Below are 24,596 nucleotides of genomic sequence, written 5' to 3'. Positions count from 1 at the left end.
CAGGCGGTCTTCACAAAGCTGACAAGGTTAAGTATGCCTACCCATCTTCCAAACCAACACTGACATTAAAGCCATGTGGTTTGTTCATTTTATTCTTGCTTTAGTGTCGTTTGATTCAACTGAGTGACATTTTAGAGGCTACCACTTTACTGGGGGTTTGGAGTCATATATGTGAGGCACTCTAGGCACAGTGGATATCCTCTACTGAAGGATACAAACAAACCAGACTGATTTTTATGTAATATTATTGTTCATATTCACCAGTCAGAATACCAGGTATCTAATTCCAGATTATCTTAAATGAATTTAACTTTCCAGCTGAACCTGAAGACAACATAGGTTAAAAAAAAAACCTGAAATATAACAGGTGAATGGAACAAGCAGAATACAGGATTTCAGACAGAGGATAACTGGAATAGTTAAACTCTGGAACTGTCCACAAGAGGCTGCTAAGGTCCAGGCAGAGAGATGGAAAAAGGACATAATGTGCCGGGATTTGACAGAAGCAAATTATAAAAAAAGGTTCTGATTGTGTACCAGATATATAGTTTGAAATCTTTAATATATATATATTTTTAAAACAAAATTCTAAATGTAGCTGTACTGTCAACAGGAAGGTGAACTGAAGAACAGGAGACTGCAGGAAGTTCCTCACGCAACAGACACTCATAAAACCATCCACAGAAAACACTTCTTGAGAAAGAACGTCTTGGATTGCTCTAACCACAAATTCCCACTTCATCCACTCCATGAACAAGGAGGCGCCTTGCACTCCAGGAACTTGCAAGCTGTTAATTAGTCACATAGGCAATAAATGGATGGACTAACACACCCTACAGATGCAAGACAAAAGTCACTCTCATATGACCCTTCACAGCAAATAGGAACTGCTGAACCAATTTAAGTGACGGACATCCATTGTTTTCCTGTAACTCTATATCCTGTGGAGTATCTCTCTTCAATCTATGATTTCTTATCTTCCATTTCAAGGTAGTCACTCAGTGTTGCAAAGTCAACAGGGATGTCAAGATATTCAATGCCATCAGCACCCTGAAAGATAAATAAGATGATGGTTGATCAAGCACATTCCAGGACAGCAAAGCTCATGGTAAACTAAAACTCCTCTGTAAATCATAAGCAAGAAACACAGTGCTGGAAGAACTCAGGTCAGGCATCATCCATGGAAGGAATAAACAATCAATGTTTCAAGCCTGAGATGAAACATCTCAGCCGAAATGTCAACTACTTATTCCTTTCCATAGATGCTGCCTGACCGCTGAGTTCCTCAAACATTTTGTGTTTGTTGTTCTGGATTTCTAACATCTGCAGTATTTTGTGTTTCAGTGAATCATAATCCTTTGAAGTTTGCTAATGAACTAGATGGATTCTGGTACTTTTCAGTCAGAACAACAGTTGGAGTTATAATTAGCCACAGTATCTTTGTATTGACAGGAGGTGGTGCATGGGTGCAAGCTGGATCTGGCCCAAATACATTGGCACCATAAGATGATAAGCAGAACTTTAAGAGAACAGGGTGGGGTGTGGAGTTAAGGCTGGATCTGGCTCAGGCTCAGATTGGCGCCTTAAATTGATAAGTAGACCTGTAACAGACAATAGGCATTCTTTAAGGAACAGATGGTTCAGGTACAGTTAAGGTACACTCACAAGGGACAGAGCTCCCTCAACAATAAGAGGTAAAGAGGAAGATACAAGAGAATGAAGACAGCTGCATCATGGGGTAAATGCCAATAAGAACCAGACTATTATGAATGAACTGGAAGGATAGTGAGAAATGAGAGATGCAAGTAGAACAATTAAGATTAGCTACCAACATAAAAGGGTATCTGAATATGTTCTATGGGCATTTAAACTGGTAGTGTATGGAAGAGTTGGGCCTAATGAGGGCACAAGTAGGAAGATGCAGGACATTAAGAAACAAAATGAACAGTTTGCATCTGTCAAAACAAGGAAAGAGGATGCCTCCAAAATATTGGTGAAAGGGAAGATAAATAAGACTATATACATTAAAAATTGATAGCATGGTGATATCAATGATCAGGCAATGTGTTTTAACTGCACGTGGGAGCTAGTGGACCTCATTGTAGTTCCCGATGAGCAAGTGTTGGTTGCTTGAGGAACTCAGACTCAAAGTTCATGACCTGGAATCTGAGCTTCACACACTGTGATGCACTATGGTGGGGGGGGGGGAAGAAAAGTATTATTTCAGGAGGCAGTCACACCAATTAGATTAACTATTTCAAATTCAGTCCATTGCCAGGGACAAGAGGGTGTGACTGCAAGTGAGACAGGTAAAGGGTAATGCTGGAAGAGATTCAACTCCCGAGCTTGCCACTCCCTGTGAGGATAGGAAGTATGAGCAACAGAACTGTGACACCCTAGTTTAAGGAGCCATTCAACTGGGGGAAGAGAAAAACAGTTATAATTGGGGATGGTATGGTCTGCGGAATAGACATCCTGTCGCAAGGATTGTGAATCCTGAAAGCTGTTATCAGCCTGGTCCTAAACCTAGGCTCATCTCATCTGTAGAGGAATTTGGAATGAGAGGGGAAAAAGTTCAGTTGTCGTCATCCATATAGGAAAGAATGATGTAGAAAGAATGAGGGAAGAGGCTCTGCTGAGGGAATTGGAGCGACTAAGGGCAAATTAAAACACAGAACCAACAAGGTATAATCTTTGGATTGTTACCTGAGCCATGTGCAAATTGGCAGTGTTAATAAGATCAGAGTTAAATGTGTTGCTCAAAAATTGGTATGGGAGAAGTGGATTTGAATTTGTGACACATTGACACCAGTATTGGAGGTGGAAGCTAGTCTGAAGGGACAGGCTCCACCTGACATGCTGGGACCAGGGTCATGCTGAATTGCATCACTAGAGCTGTGGATAGGGCTTTAAATTAATAGTAGGGGGTGGGTTCAATGACTTGGAAAAGTATGAGTAAAATAAAAGGAGAGTTTAGTGAATATTTAGAAAAGTATAAGAATTTAACTTCAGGCAACATGGAGACAATATTGAAAGGGACAGTGGTGAATATAGGACAGAATTTTATATTTGATTGCACACAATACGGGTAATAAGGTTGATGATGTAGCGCAGTTAGAAACTGGCAGGTATAACGTGGGCATCACAGGGTTGTGGTTAAAAGATCATAGCTTGGAGCTTAACAACCAAGGATAAACATCATATCGAAAGGATAGGCAGGAGGGCAGACAGGATGGAGTGGCTCTGTGATTATAAATGAAATTAAATCCTTAGAAAAAAGTGACACAAGATCATAAGATGTAGAATACTTGTGGATATAGTTGAGAAACCACAAGGGTAAAAAGTCCCTTATGAGAGCTATACACAGGCCTCCAAATAGTAGCAAGGATGTGGAGTACAAATAACTAGAGATAGAAAAGGCATGTAAAAAGAGCAATGTTGTAATGATCTTGGGAAATTTCAATATGCAGATAGATTGAGAAAATCAGGTTGATGCTGAATCGCAAGAGAAGGAATTTGTAGAATGCCTAAGAGATGGCTTTTTAAAGCTGCATGTGGTCAAGCACATTAGAGAAAAGGTGATTCTGGATTGGGTGTTGTGTAACCTGAACAAGGTCAGATTAGGGAGCTTGAGTAAATGGGTGCCTAACAGCTTGGTATGGCAACTGCTCTGCATGTAACCAAGGACACTGCAGAGAGATGTGACCACAACCCAGCACATCACAGGAATCAGCCTATCTTCTATGAACTCTAGTTATACTTCTCATGCCTTAGTTCAGCAGCCAGTACGATCAAAGATCCCACCCACCCCAGACATTTTTCTCCCTCTCCCATCAGACAGAAGATAAAAAAAAGGCTGAAAACTTGCACTAACAGACTCACACAGCTTCCACCCCACTGTTGTCAGACTCTTGAACAAATTTCTTGTACAATAAACTGGACTCTTGGCCTCACAATCCACCTCTTTATGATCTTGCACTTTATAATTTACTAGCACTGCACTTTATCAGTAGCTTTTACACTTTATTTTGCATTGCGATTGCCTTACCTTATTCTAGCTCAATGTACTGTGTAATGATTCGACCTGTATAAACAGTATGCAAGACCAGCTTTTCACTGTATTTTGGTACATGTGGCAATAATAAACCAATACAGTAAAGGTATGTGAAACGAGTTCCTGGGATGAGGACTATAAAGGCAAAGGAGCTAGGACTATTTTCTTCCCAAGGACAGGCCGAGGAAATATCTGACAAATGTCTACAAAATAATGAGGAGCCTCGCCAATCTGGACAACGGAAGGTGGGAGTCGGGCTCTTCCTGTTGCTGAAGGAGCTGTCAGCTGGCACTTCTAAGATGAAGGGGAAGAGAATTAACAGATGCTTGAAAAACTTATTTTTACATAGTGTGATCAGAATTTGGAGTTCACTGCCTGTAGACATGATGGAGCCAGGTTCCTCTGTAGCCTTCAGGGAGGGATTTGGGTGAACATATGATTAATAAAAATTTGCAAGGCTGCAGAAAAGGGGTCGGGAGTGTGTGACAAGCGAGTTGCTCTAGTAGAGACGCAATGGACTGAAAGATCTCCTGTTTACTGTAGCCCTCCCACATGATTTAAAAGTAGAATTAAGCCATTCAGCCCATTAAGTCTACCCCATCATTCCATTATGACATTCTCCTGCCTTCTCCCCATAACCTTTGATGCCCTAACTATTCAAAATCTATTAACTTCTGCTTTAAATATACCCAGTCCATAGCCATCTGTGGCAATGAATTCCATAGAGAAGATCAGTCCCAATCATGACCATGCTCCTTCTTATTTAAAAAAGGTTCAGTTCTCAAATCGGTTAACTCAACCTCCCTCTGTGCTCGCCATTGCCTCTTACAGTTTAAGATTGTTCATAGAGCCCATATGTCTAAATCTAAACTATCTCGATTCTACCCTGGCATTAGTCCGCTCTGTGATAAATGCAAGAGGGGCGTGGCCTCTCTCATCCATATGTACTGGTTCTGTCCTAGCTTGGAGAAATTCTGGAAAGATGTCTTCACTACATTATCGGGTATTCTGAATCAGCACCTAGAACCTAACCCCTTAATTGCTCTGTTCAGTTTTTGGGGCGAGACAGATTTATGTCTGGGTCCGACCAAATGCCAAATACTATCCTTTGCCTCTCTCCTGGCGAGACGCTTGATCCTCCTTAGATGGAGAGATGCTGCCTCGCCCACTCATGCGCAATGGCTTAACGACATTATAGCCTGCTTGGACCTCGAAAAAATTCATTATTCAGTTCTTAATTCGGATCTAAAGTTCCATAAGGTCTGGGGACCTTTTATCGAGTACTTTCATAACCTTCCTCTTGACTAGGGTTTTTTTTTCTTTTTTTTTCTTCTTTTCGGTCCCTTGCTTTCAGCTCCCTTTTTTTTCTGGTAGTAGGCATTATTATCCTCTGTTACTAAGTGTATTCACAGTCTGGGAGTTTGACTGTCCGGACTTATACTCTTTATACTGTGTGGTGGTTGGTCTGGAGTTGTTATTGTTTTTTTCTTGTGTTGTGGGGCTTGGGGAGGACACTAAGCTCACTTGTCTTTAATTTAGGTGCTTTTTTGTTAAAATCTCTTCCTTTGTAGCATATTGTTATTGTATGCTTAATCTTGCACTGTATTAATGCTCCTCATTGGGATTTGGGGTTTTTAATTTTGTAAAATGTTTTGAAAAACTAATTTAAAAAATTTTTTTAAAAAAGGTTAAATACAAATAACACAACTCTGCCTCAGTGTGGGAGGGGGTGGCAGTGATAGAAAGAATCTGAGTCAGAGCTCACATTAAAGATTCTGCATGTGGGGTGAGTAAGGGGTTAGTGAACACATACAAGTTAAAGTTATGAGTAGATCTGGTGGATACAGCATTTGTACAGAGGAACCGCTCCTCACCTTTTTACTCCTGATCAGTTTATGATCTCTGAATTCAGTAAGCTGTGCTCGCAAAGTGAGGTTGCTGTTCACTAAGAAGGCCTCACGACATCGATGATAGAAATCCTGAAAGGACAAACCTGCAGGAAAGGTGGAGAGTTAGAGTGTTCTTCCTCCCACATGCACAAACAGCCCCTTGATTGAATGCCAAACCTATCATTGTACTGAAACCATGGCCCACTTGATGAGTAGAGGACACTGGTCACAGCCAACACAAATAGTCCCAGAGTGAGAACACACAATTCAGAGATAAACAGCACAGAAACAGCTATTCTGCCCAATTCACTCAAGCTGACCAAAATATCCATCTAATCTCATTTGCCTGCAATTGGCCCATATCCCTCCTTTCAATCCAGGTACCTGTCCAAATGTCTTTTAAACAAGGTTCCGCACGGAAGGTTAGTTAGGAAGGTTCAATCTTTAGGTGTTAACATTGAAGTAGTAAAATGGATTCAACAGTGGCTGGATGGGAGATGCCAAAGAGTAGTGGTGGTTAACTGTTTGTCAGATTGGAGGCCGGTGACTAGTGGTGTGCCTCAGGGATCTGTTCTGGGTCCAATGTTCTTTGTCATATACATTAATGATCTGGATGATGGGGTGGTAAATTGGATTAGTAAGTAAGCAGATGATACTAAGATAGGTGGCATTGTGGATAATGAAGTAGGTTTTCAAAGCTTGCAGAGAGATTTAGGCTAGTTAGAAGAGTGAGCTGAAAGATGGCAGATGGAGTTTAATGCTGATTAAGTGTGAGGTGCTACATTTTGGTAGGAATAATCCAAATAGGACATACATGGTAAATGGTAGGGCATTGCAGAATACAGTAGAACAGAGTGATCTAGGAATAATGGTGCATAGTTCCCTGAAGGTGGAATCTCATGTGGATAGGGTGGTGAAGAAAGCTTTTGGTATGCTGGCCTTCATAAATCAGAGCACTGAGTACAGGAGTTGGGATGTAATGTTAAAATTGTACAAGGCATTGGTAAGGTCAAATTTGGAGTATTGTGTACAGTTCTGGTCACCGAATTATAGGAAAGATGTCAACAAAATAGAGAGAGTACAGAGGAGATTTACTAGAATGTTACCTGGGTTTCAGCACCTAAGTTACAGGGAAGGGTTGAACAAGTTAGGTCTTTATTCGTTTGGAGCGTAGAAGATTGAGGGGGGACTTGATAGAGGTATTTAAAATTATGAGGGGGATAGATAGAGCTTTTTGATAGGCTTTTTCCATTGAGAGTAGGGGAGATTCAAACAAGAGGACATGAGTTGAGAGTTACGGGGCAAAAGTTTAGGGGCAACATGAGGGGGAATTTCTTTACTCAGAGAGTAGTAGCTGCGTGGAACGAGCTTCCAGTAGAAGTGGTAGAGGCAGGTTCGATATTGTCATTTAAAGTAAAATTGGATAGGTATATGGACAGGAAAGGAATGGAGGGTTGTGGGCTGAGTGCAGGTCGGTGGGACTAGGTGAGAGTAAACGTTCAGCATGGACTACAAGGGCCGAGATGGCCTGTTTCTGTGCTGTAATTGTTATATGGTTATAAACACTGAATTGTATCTGCCTCCAACACTTTGTTCCATATACTCACCACCTTCTGTGTGGGACAAGTTTGCCCCTCAGAAACCCTCTAAATTTTTCCCCTCTTAGCTTAAACCTAGGCTCGCTAGCTTTGGACTCCCTTGCCCAGGGAAAATAACCAACTATCTACCCTATGACTCTCATTATTTTATAACCCTCTATATTTATAAAGTTCTGCACTATCATGGTGTTACTTTATGTGGTAATTGTTTTGGATAGCCATCATTTGAGACACATTTGATATATTTGAGATTTTTACCTCATCACAGAACTTTAAGGAGAGTCTGGTTTCTCCCCATCCTACCACTCCACCCACTTCCCCCTTACTCTTACCTGGGTAAGATGAGTTATCCTTGTTCTCCAACTGGAACTGAGCCAAAAGTTTAAATATTCCCCTGCATCAGAGAGGCAGAGACAACATCAGTCCAACATCCAGCCCTGAACAACTTGCTCAAGTACAAAAATAACATTTCTAAATTTCATGCTGAGTTTCTCCCCACACATAATAACATAACATACACAAATCATTTCTACTTGCCCTGACCAGGAAATTACTTTTCTAACATTAAAAGAGTTCCAGTACCCAAAGAAGAGGGCTCACTTTTTAAACACCAGGTATCCTGGGCCCCTGCAACCCCACAGAATACCAAAGTCGTGGCAATTACCTGGCATTGGGAGTGAGGCTGCGCAATACATGAATCAATGAGCTCAAAGCCAAGACTCCCGACTGTTGAACCAGTAGCGAGTTTTCAAACGAAGTCTCCTCTGTGTAGGGCTTAAAGGTCGTTACTTCATACCACAGCCAGTTAAAGAGACAGCTCCTTGTCTGATCCCACACTGTCAAATACAAACCACATCACTGTCAGTCAAGTACAAAGAGAATAAAAGAGCATTTCCACAAACCCTTGGGTGGACAGTCAGACAGATAGCTGGGGGAGGGGGCAAGCAGCCAGAGGGAGAGACGGGTTAATGGGCCGCCAGGCAGGGAGGGAGTTAACAGGTAGCCAGTTGATGAAGGGGTGGGGGCGGGAAGCCAAGGAGAGAGGGGTGGGCGACCAGACCCCATGTCTCATCAGTATGCATAAAGACAGAATGTAACCCCCCCCCCCCCAACAGGAAGCCTTACCCACTTCCATGCAAGAATGAGAGATGGGAGAGCAGCCCCTATACCCGTCAGATCAGAACTTGCCCTCAAAAGGACCACAATTCAAAGAGGATCTTCAGGGGATCTCACAAAAATTGAAACAGCAGAAGACATGAGCTCTGGAGCAAAAGTGAATAAGGTTAGAAACACTCACTTAGAGGAGCATTCAGGTGATCAATGGAGGCGAGGAGGTGGACACCAGGGATAGCTGCAAGTTGGCTTAATATCTGCTGGTTCCGTTCCCCACGTAACATCTGCCCATCAATGTTATGGATTAGAAGATAAAGATCCAATGAGGGATCTGAGCAAAAGAAACATCAGCAGACTGCAGTACTCAAACACAGACAAAACCACCACAATGAATGCAGCCTCCCTCCACAACACATTTGCCATCACCCCCCCCCCCCCCAAGAGTACTTCCATGGGTCATCAGCCCCTTCCTAACCCATCTACTCCTCCTGTCTCATCTCACTCTTTCCCTACCAGTGATAGAGCTGTGACAAACAGTGATACTCACCCTCATTAAACGCCCTGGTAATGAATCCTAATTGGTCCATGGGGTTTCGGAAGCTTCCCTCAGATTGCAAAACCTCTTCTGTGATAGAGTTCAGAATCTGTAATACAATTACTCAGTTATATAGAAGTGTTTCCCCAACTTCAACGCTCTCACAGTGAAAACTCATAGTGCATAAGCAAGGAAGGCAGCGTCACTTGTTCAGAGCTTGTCACCAGGACAAAGTCAGGCAGAAGAGGATATCATACCTACTAGAGAAATACTCTGAATACAACAGTGTGTTGGAGATGTAAAACATTATTGGAAATACTCACAGATTTAAGAGTGATACTTGGAAAGAATCCATTCACCACCAAGTGGACAGTGCCCTCCAGCATCTGAGAGCGGAACTCTTCCAGTAATTCCCTCTTGGAGCCAAGTCCATACAATAGAATGCTGAACCCCAGTCTTGAGAAAGGAAATGGTAGGAAGTCATCAAAAATCAGGTTTAATATCACAGGCATTTGTAATGAAATGTGTTGTTTTGCAACAGTAGTACATTGCAATATATAGTAATAAAAACTATAAATTACAATTAAAAAGTATATATTAAAAATAAATTAAATAAGCAATGCAAGAGGATTTTGGGGGGGGGGAAAATACCAAGGAAATGTCTGAGGTGAAGGTGTCCTGGATGCTGGGGAGGCTAGTGCCCATGATGGAGCTAGCCAAGTTTACTACTTTCAGCAGCTTTTTCTGATCCTTTGCAATGGACCATACATACCAGAAACTGATGCAACTAGCTTGAGTAGTCTCCACGTATATTCTAGAAATTTGCTAAGTGCCTTTGACGACATACTTATTTTCCTCCTGGGTTCCATAGGTTATTACGAACCAGTGACATGTTCAAATGAATCACATAGTAACAGTGGACAGATGAAATTAAGAAGTACTTTGCTTCAGTCTTCACTGTGGAGGACACTAGATATATGCCAGAGGTCTGTGAGTGTCAGAGAGCAGGAGTGAGTGGCATTGCTATTACAAAGGAAAAAGTGCTAGGCAAGCTGAAAGGTGGATAAGTCACCTGGACCAGATGGACTACATTCGAGAGTCCTGAGGGAGATTGCTGAAGGGATAACGGTCATTGCACTGGTCATGATCTTTGAAGAAACCGGAGGACTAGAAAATTGCAAATGTCATCTCACTCTTTAAGAAGGGAAGAAGACAAAAGAGAGGAAAATATAGGCCAGTTAGCCTAACCTCAGTAGTTGGTAAAGTGTTGGAGTCCATTATTAAGGATGAGGTTTCGGGTACTTGGAGACTAATGATAAAAGTCCAAGTCAGCCTGGTTTATATAAAGGGAAATCTTGCCTGACTAATTTGTTGGAATTCTTCGAAGTAATAAGCAGAACAGACAAAGGAGAGGCAGTGGATGTCATTTACTTAGATTTTCAGAAGGCATTTGATAAGGTGCCTCACATGACAGGCAGGAGGCAACGAGTGGGAATAAAGGGGGCTTTTTCTTGTTAGCTGCCAGTGACTAGTAGTGTTCCTCAGGGGTCAGTATTAGGACCACTAATTTTCAAATTGTTAATAACTTAGATAGTGGACTTGATGGCTTTGTGGCAAAGTTTACAGATGATACAAAGATAGGTGGAGGGGTAGGTAGTGCTGAGGAAGCAATGAGATTGCAGCAGGACTTAGGCAAATTGGAAAAATGAGCAAAACAAAATGGCAGATGGAATACAGTGTGGTGGAATGATAATGCATTTTGCTAAAAGGAACAATAGTGCAGATTATTATTTAAATGGGGAGAAAATTCAAACTAAGTTTAAACTAAGTAGTGGGGGGGAGGGGATGAACTGGAAATATAAGGATGGAGTTAAAGGGAAAGTGAAAATAAGAAAAGTTTAAAAGGACAACAGAATCAATGGAGTAGAAAGCTCAAGAGATCATACAGTATGGCCAAGTGAAATAGGAATTGATATGAAAGGAGAGGGGAGTACCGAATTAAAAGTATTATATATGAATGCACGAAGTATAAGGAATAAAGTAGATGAGCTTGAGGCTCAGTTGGAAATTGGCAAGTACGAAGTTGTCGGAATAACTGAGACATGGCTTCAAGTGGACAGGGCCTGGGAAATAAATATTCAAGGGTATACATCTTATTGAAAGGACAGACTGACTGGCAGAGGGGGTGGGGTGGCTCTGTTGGTGAGAAATGATATTCAGTCCCTTGCGAGGGGGGACATAGAATCTGGGGATGTAGAGTCAGTATGGATAGAACTGAGAAATTCTAAGGGTAGAAAGACCCTAATGGGAGTTATCTACAGGCCCCCAACCAGCAGTCTGGATGTAGGGTGCAATTTGAATGAAGAGTTAAAATTGGCATGTCGCAAAGGTAATGATGGAGTTGTCACGGGGGATTTCGACATGCAGGTAGACTGAGAGAATCAGAATGGTACTGGACCCCAAGAAAGGGAGTTTGTGGAGTGCCTCCGAGATGGATTCTTAGAACAGCTTGTACTGGAGCCTACCAGGGAGAAGGCAATTCTAGATTTAATGTTGTGCAATGAACTGGATTTGATCAGGGACCTCGAGTAAAGGAACCATTAGGAGGTAGTGACCATAATATGATATGTTTTAACCTACAATTTGAGAAGGGAAAATTGGATCTGTCAGTATTACAGTTGAACAAAGGGAACTATGGAGCTATGAGGGAGGAGCTGGCCAAAGTTCAATGGAACAATACCCTAGCAGGGAAGACAGTGGAACAAAAATGGCAGGTATTTCTGGGAATAATGCAGAAGGTGCAGGATCGGTTCATTCCAAAGAGGAAGAAAGATCCTAAGGGGAGTAAGGGGTGGCCATGGCTGACGAGGGAAGTAAAGGGCAGTATAAAAATAAAAGAGAAGTATAACATAGCAAAGATGAGCGGGAAACTGGAGGACTGGGAAGCTTTTAAAGAGCAACAGAAAATAACAAAAAAGGCAATACGCCAAGAAAAAATGGTACAAAGGTAAACTAGCCAAGAATATAAAGGAAGATAGTAAAAGCTTCTTTAGGTATGTGAATAGCAAAAAAAAGTTAAGACCAAAATTGGGCCATTGAAGACAGAAACGGGTGAATTTATTATGGGGAACAAGGAAATGGCAGATGAGTTGAACAGGTACTTTGGATCTGTCTTCACTAGGGAAGACACAAACAATCTCACAGATGTAATAGTGGCCAAAGGAACTAGGGTAAAGGATGAACTGAAGGAAATTTATATTAGGCAAGAAACGGTGTTGGATAGACTGTTGACTCTGAAGACTGATAAGTCCCCGGGACCTGATGGTCTGCATCCCAGGGTACTTAAAGAGGTGGCTCTAGAAATTGTGGACGCATTGGTAATCATTTTTCAATGTTCTATAGATTCAGAAACAGTTCCTGCTGATTGGAGGGTGGCTAATGTTGTCCCACTTTTCAAGAAAGGAGGGAGAGAGAAAACAGGGAATTTTAGACCGGTTAGCCTGACGTCAGTGGTGGGAAAGATGCTGGAGTCAATTATAAAAGAGGAAATTACGACACATTTGGATAGCAGTAGAAGGATCAGTCCGAGTCAGCATGGATTTATGAAGGGAAAATCATGCTTGACTAATCTTCTGGAGTTTTTTGAGGATGTAACTATGAAAATGGACAAGGGAGAGCCAGTGGATGTAGTGTACCTGGACTTCCAGAAAGCGTTTGATAAAGTCCAACATAGGAGATTAGTGGGCAAAATTAGGGCACATGGTATTGGGGGAAGAGTACTGACATGGATTGAAAATTGGCTGGCTGACAGGAAACAAAGAGTAGTGATTAACGGGTCCCTTTCAGAATGGCAGGCTGTGACCAGTGGGGTACCACAAGGTTTGGTGCTGGGACTGCAGCTGTTTACAATATACATTAATGATTTAGATGAAGGGATTAGAAGTAACATTAGCAAATTTGCTGATGACACAAAGCTGGGTGGCAGTGTGAAATGTCAGGAGGATGTTATAAGAATGCAGGGTGACTTGGACAGGTTGGGTGAGTGAGCAAATGTATGGCAGATGCAGTTTAATGTGGATAAATGTGAGGTTATCCACCTTGGTGGCAAGAACAGGAACGCAGATTACTATCTAAATGGAGTCAAGTTAGGAAAAGGGAAAGTACAACGAGATCTAGGTGTTCATGTACATCAGTCAATGAAAGCAAGCATGCAGGTACAGCAGGCAGTGAAGAAAGCTAATGGCATGCTGGCTTTTATAACAAGAGGAATTGAGTATAAGAGTAAAGAGGTCCTTCTGCAGCTGTACAGGGCCCTGGTGAGACCACACCTGGAGTATTGTGTGCAGTTTTGGTCTCCAAATCTGAGGAAGGACATTCTTGCTATTGAGGTAGTGCAGCATAGGTTCACAAGGTTAACTCCCAGAATGGCGGGACTGTCATATGTTAAAAGATTGGAGCGACTGGGCTTGTATACACTGGAATTTAGAAGGATGACAGGGGATCTGATTGAAACATATAAGATTATTAAGGGATTGGACACACTGGAGGCAGGAAGCATGTTCCCACTGATGGGGGAGTCCAGAACTAGAGGCAAGAGGTAGGCCATTTAGAACAGAGATGCGGAAAAACTTTTTCACCCAGAGAGTGGTGGATATGTGGAATGCTCTGCCCCAGAAGGCAGTGGAGGCCAAGTCTCTGGATGCATTCAAGAGAGAGTTAGATAGAGCTCTTATAGATAGCGGAGTCAAGGGATATGGGGAGAGGGCAGGAACGGGGTACTGATTGTGTATGATCAGCCATGATCACAGTGAATGGCAGTGCTGGCTAGAAGGGCCGAATGGCCTACTCCTGCACTTACTGTCTATTGTCAAACATCAGAGATGCAAAAGGACTTAGGAGTCCTCATGCAAGACCCCCAGAAAGTTAATTCACAAGTTGAGTCTGTGGTAAAGAAAGCAAATGCAATGTTGGCATTTATTTCAAGGGGGATATAATATAAAAACAAGGAGATAAGCTAAAGCTTTATAAGACACTAGTCAGGCCACACTTGGAGTATTGTCATCTATTTTGAGCTCCATATCTCAGAAAGGATGTGTTGTCATCGGACAGAATCCAGAGGAGGTTCACAAGGATGATTCCAGGAACGAAGGGGTTAACTCATGAGGAGTGTTTGGCAGGTTTGGACCTATACTCACTGGAATTTAGAAGAACGTGGGGGGATCTCATTGAAACCTACCCAATGTTGAAAGGAAGTGGGGACGTGGAGAAGATGTTTCATCTGGTGGGGGATATCCAGAACTAAAAGGCACAGCATCAAAACTGAGGGGCAACCTTTTAGAACAGAAGGAGGAATTGTTTTAGCCAAAGATTGGTGAATCTGTGGACTACTTTGTCACAGACTGTGGTTAAGGCCCAAGTCCATGGGTATACTTAAAGTGGAAGATAATAGATTCCTGATTGCTTGGGGCATCAAGGGATATGGTGAGAGGTTGAAAGGGAACTGGGATCAGCCACAATGAGAGGGCAGAGCAGACTCGATGGGCTGAATGGCCTAATTCTGCTCCTATGTCTTACGGTCTTATTCTGCACGGGAGTCACTTCTGCTAACATACCTCACGACGGCACTCATTATAGAGATACACAACCGAGAAAGGCCCTTCAGCCCACCAAGTTCATGCTAACAATCAACAGTGAAAGCTGTGGAGACCCTTCGGCAGCAGTGAGAGTCACGCACTTACTGTCACCAGCAGAACATGCAGGAGTCTTGGGTTCCACACCACAAGATTCGACCGCCTCAGCAGCTTGTAGCTGTGCACTCGCTCTCAGCTGCAGTTTGATGTTTAATGTCCTTGGCGCTGAACACGTTTTACAATTTGTGCGATTTGATCAAGGTGCTTCAGCATGGAACTGAATCTGCAATGTGCTCTGAAGCCATCAACACAATGCTGAACTGACTGTCTTGGTGGCTGTGGCCACCAGCTCCTAGACTGGCTTTACTCACCTTTGGAGCTCATGCAGGTCGACTCACTTTTGGGGACCCTACAGTTTGATGTTTAATGTTCCTTGTGTTATTTGTTTGCTTTTTGCTGTCTGTGCAATGTTTTTTTTTAAAAAAACACGTCTGATGGTCTTGTTGTGTGGGGTTTTCTTTAAACGGGTTCTATGGTGCTTCTTTGTTTTGTGGCTGTCTGCAAGATGACAAATCTGTATACACTGGACAATAGAGATTTTGCTTCCTGAATACTTTTGGATGTATCTTATAGATTTTGGACTGCTGATCATGGAAATCACCATGAAATCTCCCCATCATGTATAATTGTTTAGAAATTGTCTCTATTTGTTATTCAATTCATAATTCAAGTCAAATTAAAATGTCGCCAACAATGTAAGGTCTTTTATCTTGTCCAGGCATACCCGGGCATACTTAGGCAGGGCAGAAGCTGCATGGCAGGACAGATCTTAGAAAGATTTCTACTAGGAATGCAGCTCGGATGGATACAGCAAGTACGGTTGTTTCACTTACGAATGGGACAGCCGTGCTAAAGAATCTCATAATCTATAAAAGAGTTGGCCACTCCACAAGCAGTTGGTTCCAGGGCAGAATAGTGTGGTTCATAAGCTGCTTGTAGACCCAACATAGATATTTTTGCCTCCTTCTTCATATAAAACTGGGGCTTATGAAAAATTTTGTGAAAGCGACGAACAAGGAAGCTGAAGGATTTTGAAATTTGAGACAGATGTTTCCCAAAATAACATGATGCCAAGGCGAAGGAAGGTATTTTTGCTGGTCTACAAATCAAACAGGTAATTAATGACAGGCAATTCAAAGAACTTCTCATGGGACTGGAAACAAAATCACATGGAAGGCGTTCAAGGATGTTGTTGAAGATTTTCTTGGCAACTACAGAGCACCAAACTACGAGCAGCTGGTTGAGAACATGCTTCAAGCATACAAAACCATTAAGTGCAACATGTCACTAAAGATTCACTTTCTGCATTCCCATTTTGACTCCTTCCCTGCAAATATTGGGGCTGCTGGTGACAAGCGTGATGAAAAGTTTCAGCAGGACATTGCAGACATGGAGAAACGGTATCAGGGCAACTGGAATCCATTAGTTCTCGCTGATTATTGTTGGCCACTTAGCAAGAAGCCTCAGACACCGAATACAAATGAAAATCATCAACAAAACAGTTTTGGCTGAGTTGAACTATTGCAATGTGTCATCACTGTTATGCAAGTAAACACATTATATTCAAAAAAAGTTAATTTTTTGTTCCTCCAAATTCCTACACGATACAAGTAGTCTGAAATTAGATTCGTGTTCTGCTTCAAGTAGTCTGTCACGCACAAAAAAAATTCCTGAGGAAGCAACTCTTACGAAAAAAAAATTGTTGTCCAGTGTAATAAATGTACTTTGAACACCTATTTCCACTGATTCAATTTTAACATTCCCACATTGCCATCAACTGCCCCAGGATTTTACCACTCACCTGCACACTCGAGAAATTTACAGCAACCAGCATATCTTTGGAATGCAAGAAAGAACTGGAGTACCCAAGAGGAACCCTGTGCAGTCACACCAAGACTCTGCACTGGAAGTCAGGATTTACTCTGTGTCTCAGGAGCTAAGAGGCACCTTGTGCTCAATATAAACAGCACATGGTGTGCTACATATTTGCATCATCACTACTCCCTGCCCAGAAAGACTATGCTGTACTCACTGTGTTTGCAGCATCCATTTGAGAAAAAAGTTTCTGTGTCCCTTGTTCAGCTGTCTGACCTCAGTTGAGAAAGGCAACCTGTCATCCCTCAGCAACCTCACCAAGGTCTCCTGCAGTGAGATGGGAACAAATGGTCACCTTCCAGACTGTGCCAGCCCTTGTGTACAGTTATCTATTAGTTCCCCACATTAAATAACATTCTAACAACACATACCTGGTCCAATTTTGGGTTCTGCAGTTTCTGTAAGGTACGGTCAGAGGTCAGGACTTTCGAATTACTGTGAGCTTCGAAGTATAGATCAACAACACTTGGCTTAAAGAAATAAAAGACACATAAGAAAATGTAGAAACCCAAAGACTGAGTGGATCAGTACTTTAATATATCTCAGTTGGCTTCACTCCCATAAGACTGCAAGTTCAAATTCCACTCCAAAGATACAGCCACAATAATCTAGGTTAAAACCCCCAAGTGTGTAGTGAGGGAGTGCAGCAGTGATATCTTTTAAATGACATATTAAATTAAGCTGAATTGGTATCTGTTCAGGTAGCTGTAAGTAAATCTCAAATGGCTGTTTTGAATAAAATCAGGCGATCCATCTCCAGAATCCTGTTCAAGACATTTCCTCAATGTACATCATTATCCAAAACACAAGTGATTCTGCAGATGCTGGAATTCCAGAGTAACACATGCAAAATGCTGAAAGAACTCAGCAGGTCAGGCAGGAGGGGAATGAACAGTCAACTTTTCAGGCTAGGACCATTATTCAAAACTATTTTTTTGCTCCAGATTCCAGCATCTGCTCAGACCTCCATCATCATCACTCAACTTGTCTTTGTAAGCACATCCTGTGAACCAACAGGTTGGTGCATACCTACATCTCAATAGTGAGTATACTTCCGAGGCTGAATGGCATCTTGGAATGTAGAGAGACCACGAACAATTTCTTATTGAAAATTCAGAGGTAATTAATCAACCTTTGAAATCACTACTACAGACAGGAGGTCTGGAAGAAGCATGTTGCTTTATAAGACTGCACCACATCCATATTGTGAGTAGAACGCTGTTTCCACAAAATGGGCAAAGAATAGCACCAATATTGGTCACAGAGCAGAACAATAAGAACAGCACCAGCCCTGAGCCACATACCAAGCATTTGGGCCAACACCTTCAATAGATTTCCTGAACTCAAAGAGTGAGCAGGTCTCTCAATTTGAAACAAGTGCCTTGTTGCATACTTGGATGGTTTCCTATTGCAGAATTTCATTGGATCAGTAAACCCTCCCCACCACGACCCTCCCCCCCCCCCCACCCCAATAATCGAGCAGCACATATTGACTTGCCATGGCCTACCTGGGAAGGTTTTGCTGATTTCTTGCTGGGAGTTGGAGCCACGCCTAACGTCAATGCTTCATGCACAGGCCTCTGATTGCTGTCTCCTTCCAGGGAGTTATCCTCTTCATTCTCAGAGTCAGAAGATGAGTAATCACTCTCACTGCTGAGGCCAGGTGATTCTGATTCAAGAAAATCCACAGCTTCAAGTTGGATTAAGAGGACTGGAATCAACCATATCCACCTCCCTCCCATCCCATCAGCAGTGGAAAGGGTGAGCCGTTTCAAGTTCCTGGATGTCAACATCTCTGAAGATCTATCCTGGACCCAACATATTGATGCAATTACAAAGACACAACAGCGTCTTTATTTCATTAGGAGTTTGAGGAGATTTGGTATGTCACCAAAGAATCTAGCAAATTTCTACAGATGAACAGCAGAGCGCATTCTAAATGGTGGCTTCGTTGTCTGGTATGGAGGACCCACCGCACAGGATCAGAAAAAGCCGTAGAGAGTGGCAAAGGCAGCCAGCTCCATCATGGGCCTGGCCTCCACAGCACCGAGGACATCTTCAAAAGGCGATGCCTCAGAAAGCATCATTCATCATTAAGGACCCCCATCACCCAGGACATGGCCTCTTGTCTTCGCCACCATCAAAGAGGTGCCTGAAGAGGCACACTCAACATTTTAGGAACTGTTTCTTCCCCTCCACTATCAGATTTTTGAATGGACATTGAACCCACCCATGAACACAAACACACCATAGTTTTTGCTCTTGATGCACTACTTACTTAATTTAATTTTTAATATATTTCTTATTGTAATTTAGTTTTTTTTGCATTGAACTGTACTGCTTCTGCAAAATAACACCTTACAAAATATGCCAGCGACATTAAACCAGATTCTGATCCCATATTCCTCCCTACAAAATGACACACTGCCAAAGGCATCCCATGCCTCAATTGCCCACACATCCTCACTGTCACCGTCTTGCCCATCCCGCCACCACAGGAACACTGGTTACAAAGCCCCGTCTATCACAGTGAGATATGTCCCACTTCAGCTCCCAAATGACACTGAACCCTGATGCCACACTAACCCACCACTACTGAGTCACAACCAAAATACTGTTTGCATAATCCTTACCTCCTCAGGGCACAGCCCTTCCCCACTGTTCCCAAGTATATTGCCACTACCCTGCCCCCACATAGATTTATTAAATTAATGTTTCACCACACTGATACTAATTTACTTTTAAAACCATGGGAGTATTTAATCACTAATCCCCAGCAGACTTACCAATCAGCCTTTTCCTCAGTCTGCAGGGGGTGGTGGACACAAACTGCTTCTTACTCTGCAGGGCAGAAACATCTTTTCAGAAACACAGCAGATCAATCTTCAATCAGTCTTTAATTTGTGGCCCTTAATCCAACCCACAGACTGACAATACCTGGCAGCGTCTGTCCCAAGACCAACATTTTTAAAACTTGTTTTTTCAGGATCTGGGTATCATTCTTGGAAAGGTGGTGGGACTTGAACTAGATTTTTAGTCCGGGTCTCTGGTATACCAGTCCAGTAATTTAACCACTCCTCCATTACAGAATACAGAGAGAGCCAGAGAATCAATTGTTCTTGTAATCAATGTCAATCCCAGCCAGCCTTTCCAACTACAGACTCAGGCTGCACCTTCTGTGATATACATCATGACTCAAAACCAGGATTCAAATCAGAGAACAATTCCAAATGGTCAAAGTACAGGCCATTTATATTACAAAACTCCCTTAAAAAGCCAATACATCAGGGATTAGATAGAGGGCTCCTCTAAGCTCCCTCTACAATTACAAAATCCAACATTTACAGCCTGATGAGAAGAGAAAATCTACTCTAATGGCACATTACCATGATAAGACAAAGGAAATTGCCCGAAGAGTTAGCATAGACAACACTGGCCAAATGACCTCTCCTATGTTGTGAATAGTATGAATAAAAGCACAAATAAATGACTCCCCAATCATTTATAGAACATACAGCACAGGAACAGGCCCTTCAGCCCACAACATGCCAAACCAATCAAATGGCCAACCAAACTAATCCTTTCTGCCTATACAATGTCCATATCATATCCTTTTCCCTCACATTCATGCTTTCTATAATCAGATAACCAGAAATGTATGCAATACTCTAGATCAGTGGTTCCCAACGTGGGGCATACGCCCCACAGGGGGGGTAATTTGATTTCTAAGGGGGGCAATTTGAGAATCAGTTATTAACAGTGAATTTTTTCTAGTAAGTCTGTGAGAGTATGAGTGTGTGTGCGCGAGTTAATACATGTGTATATACAGTATGATACATAAAAATACTTGTGTGTATGTACATGTGTAATTGCGTATGTACTGTATATATAGTGTATCACCATCATTACAACCATCAAATGGCTTTCATAATTAAATTAATGAATTGACTGATGTAGGAAGGAACGAATGAACAAGTCCAAACGCGTAAGAAACTCGTAAGAAACTCGTATGAGGTCACGCCAATGCTGCTTTTTGCAGTAGCTTTCGGTTCTTGGTGGTGTGAAGGTGTGTACATTGCTTCATCTCTTTTAAACGGTATATCTGTCTTTGTATGCTGTAGAAACGAATCGGCATTGTTTTATTTATTTATTATTATTATTATTTTAATATCACTTAATGTTCTTTTTTTTAAACAATTTCTTAGTAATTTCTTCCTCAGAACTTTAACAGTCCTTTGGTTCTTTTATTTTTCTCTTTCATGAACGCCATGTTCTTTGGAAGCTTGTTTAAACCAAGTTAATGGTCTTTTAGGCTTCCTCCAGGTGAATAGGAGTTCACTTTTTGAATAATAAGAATTATATATCACCACAGGGGGCATCAGGATTTTAGAGGTGATTAGGTGGGGCATGGCCAAAAAAAGGTTGGGAACCACTGCTCTAGATGCTGCCTAACTAGAATTTTATAAAGTTACAACATAACTTCCTGACTTTCTAACTTACCTAATAAAGGCAAGCATGCCTTATGCCTTCTTAACCTTTCAGGAAGCTATAAATTTGGACCCCAAGATCCCTCTGGTTGTCAACACTGTTAAGGGTCTTGCACTTAACAGTGCACTCTCTTTACATTTGACCAAGCAAGGTGCAACACTTCACATTTGGCCAGGTTAAACTCCATCTGCCATGTCTCTGCCCATATCTACAACTGATCTATACCCTCACTATATTCTTTGCCAGTTCTCTCTGATATCCACAATACCACCAATCTTCATATCATCTGCAAACTTACTGAACAACCCATCGACATTTTCATCCAGGTCATTTATATATCACAAAACAGCAGAGGCCATGGTACAGGACCCAGTGGAACACCACTAATCACATACCTCCAGCTAGAATAAGTTCCTTTGACTAATACCCTCTGTCTGGTGACATATCCATATTTAATCCTCCTGCTTTGTATCAAAATTCACAGCATACAAATATGCCTGGTAGTGATCACCCTATCCTCCATGCCCTCCTCCTTGGTAAATACTGATGTATTAAAGGACCTCACATACACCTACATCCAAGCAAATGTTCCTTCCAATATCCTTGAGTGGTTCTACCATCCCCTAGTTGGCCTCTTGCTCTTGATATATGTATAGATTGCTTAGGGATTGTCCTTTATCCTACTTGCCAAGGATTTTTCATGCCCCTCCTGGCTTTCCTGATTAGCTTTTTGAGTTACTTTCTGGCTTCTTTATAACCCTCAAGGGCTCTGTTTGATTCTAGTTTCCCAAGCTTTACAAACCTTTCCCTTTTCTTTTTGACTAAATTCATCACCTCCCTCAACATCCAAGGTTCTCTTCCTTTGCCATCCTTATCCGTCCTTCTGACTACAACGTAACCATCTTGTACTCTGTGCAGTTGCTCTTTAACACCCTCCACGTCAGATATGGAACTTGCCCAAAAACATCTGTTCTCAATCAAGTCTCCCTAGTTCCTCCCTAATGTTCCCATAATTTGTCCTGCTCCAATTTAATTGCAATCAAGATCCATGATTATCCTTACCTATTATCCTACCTTAAAACTTAAGGAGTTGTGGTCATTGCTCACCCACTGAAAGGCTGGTCACCTGGCCAGGCTCATTACCCAACACCAGGTCCAGTACAGCTCCTCCTCTTGTTGGGTCTATTAAAGGAACTCCGCCCAACACCTCTGGATGCACCTAACAAATTCTACCCCATCTAAACCTCTTGCACTAAGGTCCCAGCTTATACTGGGGAAGTTGAAGATCCCACGGCAACACCACCATTGTTTTTACACCTTTTATTAACCTGCCAGCCTATCTGTTCCTCAATGTCCCAGTGGCTATTGGGGGGGGGGGGGGGTCTGTAATACAAGCATATCAGAGTGATTGCACTCTTCTTTCTTTCCAATTCTACCTATATAGACTCAGTGGATGAGCCATTTTGTCCCTGATTAATAGTGCAACTCCCCCCACCCCAATTTTACCCCCCCCCCATCTTCTCTAAAACACCAAAACTGGGACATTAAGCACCCATTCTCATCCCTCTATCAACATGAGTTTAACAATTACAAGGAATTTCCACCAGCTTAATTACAGGTCTTTCTGATTTTACAGAATGTTTTTAAGTTCATTACCCTTACGCAATAATTTAAGCATTTAACAGGATGATATCAAATGTTTATAAGTTGGGATCTCAGTGATTTAGTGGTAAATCATTTACAACCATAACTCAGTAAAGACCCATTGGAGTCTCTTAGGCAATTTTTAAGTCAGCTCAGGGATCATAATTACATATGCACGATCATGAATTACTATAAACATCTGAACAAGAAATTATGCATTATATTCAAAGGGCTCCTTGCTATTCTAGGGTATTATTACCCCAGGGCCAATCAAGGTACATGAACTGAAAGAATGACTGATCCAACTTACAGCAGACAAAAAATATTGGTAGTGCAGAAATCTCCACAAGCTGGCTGCATTTACTAGTTTGTTTACAGACTTAAATATCAAAGTTCATGACAACTGCTTGGAGGCAAGAGTCAAATCTCCAACAACAGAAAAAATATTTCACTACTAGGAGGAAAAATAAAGTTGCAGATGTCATCAGATGAAATAGCACTTTCTATAACTACAACTGTGCCACTCTGGTGCCAGAGTAAAGGATATCACCAACCCAATAGAAAACATTCTCTGCATAGGGAAGTGAAACAGACAGAAACTGAGGTTCATATTAGAAACTAGAACACACATAGCACCGCTATGGATTTGGGGCAATCTGGCACGTGTGCAATATCCAATAATCTTGGATGATATGACTTTTTTTAAATAGAAAGGACATGATAGATATGGCAGGATAGAAACTGTTTGCACTGAGGAAGATTTTGAACTATTACTTTAAAATAAAATGCTCATTTTTGGGGATCAAGGCAATGCTAAAATGGTCAACATTTACTGTCCTTCCCCCACTGCCATTGGAGTGGTGATAAGTTGCATTTTGAACTGCGGCATTACTTCTCATGAAGAAACTATTACATATGAGCTCCAAGATGGTTATAACCTGGAAAGGAATGAGCAAGTGTGTTGATCCCATGCACCTGCTGTCCTCATCCTTGTTGATGATGGAGGTCAAGGGTTGCACTTGCTTTCAGAAGTAGCTGAAGTAATTGCACTGCATTATCTTTCTCACCTTTGCGGGGGTCTTGGTCTGGATCGATTGTCCTGGGAAAATAAAAACACACTCTTTTAATCTCCAAAGCTAACTGAATGTGAGACCAGTTTCTGAAATCACGTAGATCAAGCCAGTCAGTGGTATTAGGTCAGTCAGTTTCCAATCACAACTTACCTTGAGGAGCAGTGGGAACTCAATCTGATGTCCGGGCAGTGAATTAGGGAGGAGAAAGAAGAGCTAACAGAAGCCTGGGACCTAGAGTTGGAGTCGTATGGAACTGAAATGGGCCCTTTGGGCCACCATGTCACATCAACCTCTTTGCTCTTCTAAACTAATCTCATTTCCAAGTGTCCGCTAAATGTCTCTTAAACGTAACCATTGTATCTGATTTCACCACTGCCCTAGAAACATGTTCCAAACATCAATCACTTTTGCCCGATCAGCAGCTCGTGTGACTGAATGAAAAATCTATTGTCAAGGGACTGGGATGGTGGAAGGGAAACAACGAAACAAAGTCCAGCATTTATACGATACCTTTCACAAATGCAGGGAATTCTAAAGTTCTTTAAAACCAATTAATTAGCTTTAAAGTTATAGCTAATTTGTATAAAATCAGTTCCCACAACAAAAATATAGGGACTATCTAATTAATGGATCATCC

General features: G+C 41.9%; 1 protein-coding gene across 2 annotated transcripts in view; it reads right to left on the bottom strand.

Annotated features, from left to right (window-relative positions):
- Positions 1-543: 543 nt before the first annotated feature.
- orc2 (origin recognition complex, subunit 2) overlaps positions 544-24,596 on the bottom strand; it is a 34,267-nt gene continuing 10,214 nt past the window's right edge. For both annotated transcript variants that reach the window (XM_073046671.1, XM_073046672.1), the window contains exons 5-16: positions 23,954-23,985; positions 19,541-19,595; positions 18,263-18,423; positions 17,126-17,224; positions 16,912-17,021; positions 9,513-9,645; positions 9,202-9,298; positions 8,839-8,985; positions 8,206-8,377; positions 7,874-7,935; positions 5,929-6,047; positions 544-1,050 (exon numbers count right to left, since the gene is read on the bottom strand). In XM_073046671.1, the coding sequence (XP_072902772.1) occupies positions 964-1,050; positions 5,929-6,047; positions 7,874-7,935; positions 8,206-8,377; positions 8,839-8,985; positions 9,202-9,298; positions 9,513-9,645; positions 16,912-17,021; positions 17,126-17,224; positions 18,263-18,423; positions 19,541-19,595; positions 23,954-23,985 (1,274 nt within the window). In that variant the 3' untranslated portion in view covers positions 544-963. The remainder of the gene's footprint in view (positions 1,051-5,928; positions 6,048-7,873; positions 7,936-8,205; positions 8,378-8,838; positions 8,986-9,201; positions 9,299-9,512; positions 9,646-16,911; positions 17,022-17,125; positions 17,225-18,262; positions 18,424-19,540; positions 19,596-23,953; positions 23,986-24,596) is intronic.

Source organism: Hemitrygon akajei, chromosome 5 (assembly GCF_048418815.1).
Source record: "Hemitrygon akajei chromosome 5, sHemAka1.3, whole genome shotgun sequence".
NCBI classification, from domain to species: domain Eukaryota; kingdom Metazoa; phylum Chordata; class Chondrichthyes; order Myliobatiformes; family Dasyatidae; genus Hemitrygon; species Hemitrygon akajei.
Note: the sequence above shows the minus strand (reverse complement) of the source record. Positions and strands in the feature narration are given on the sequence as shown.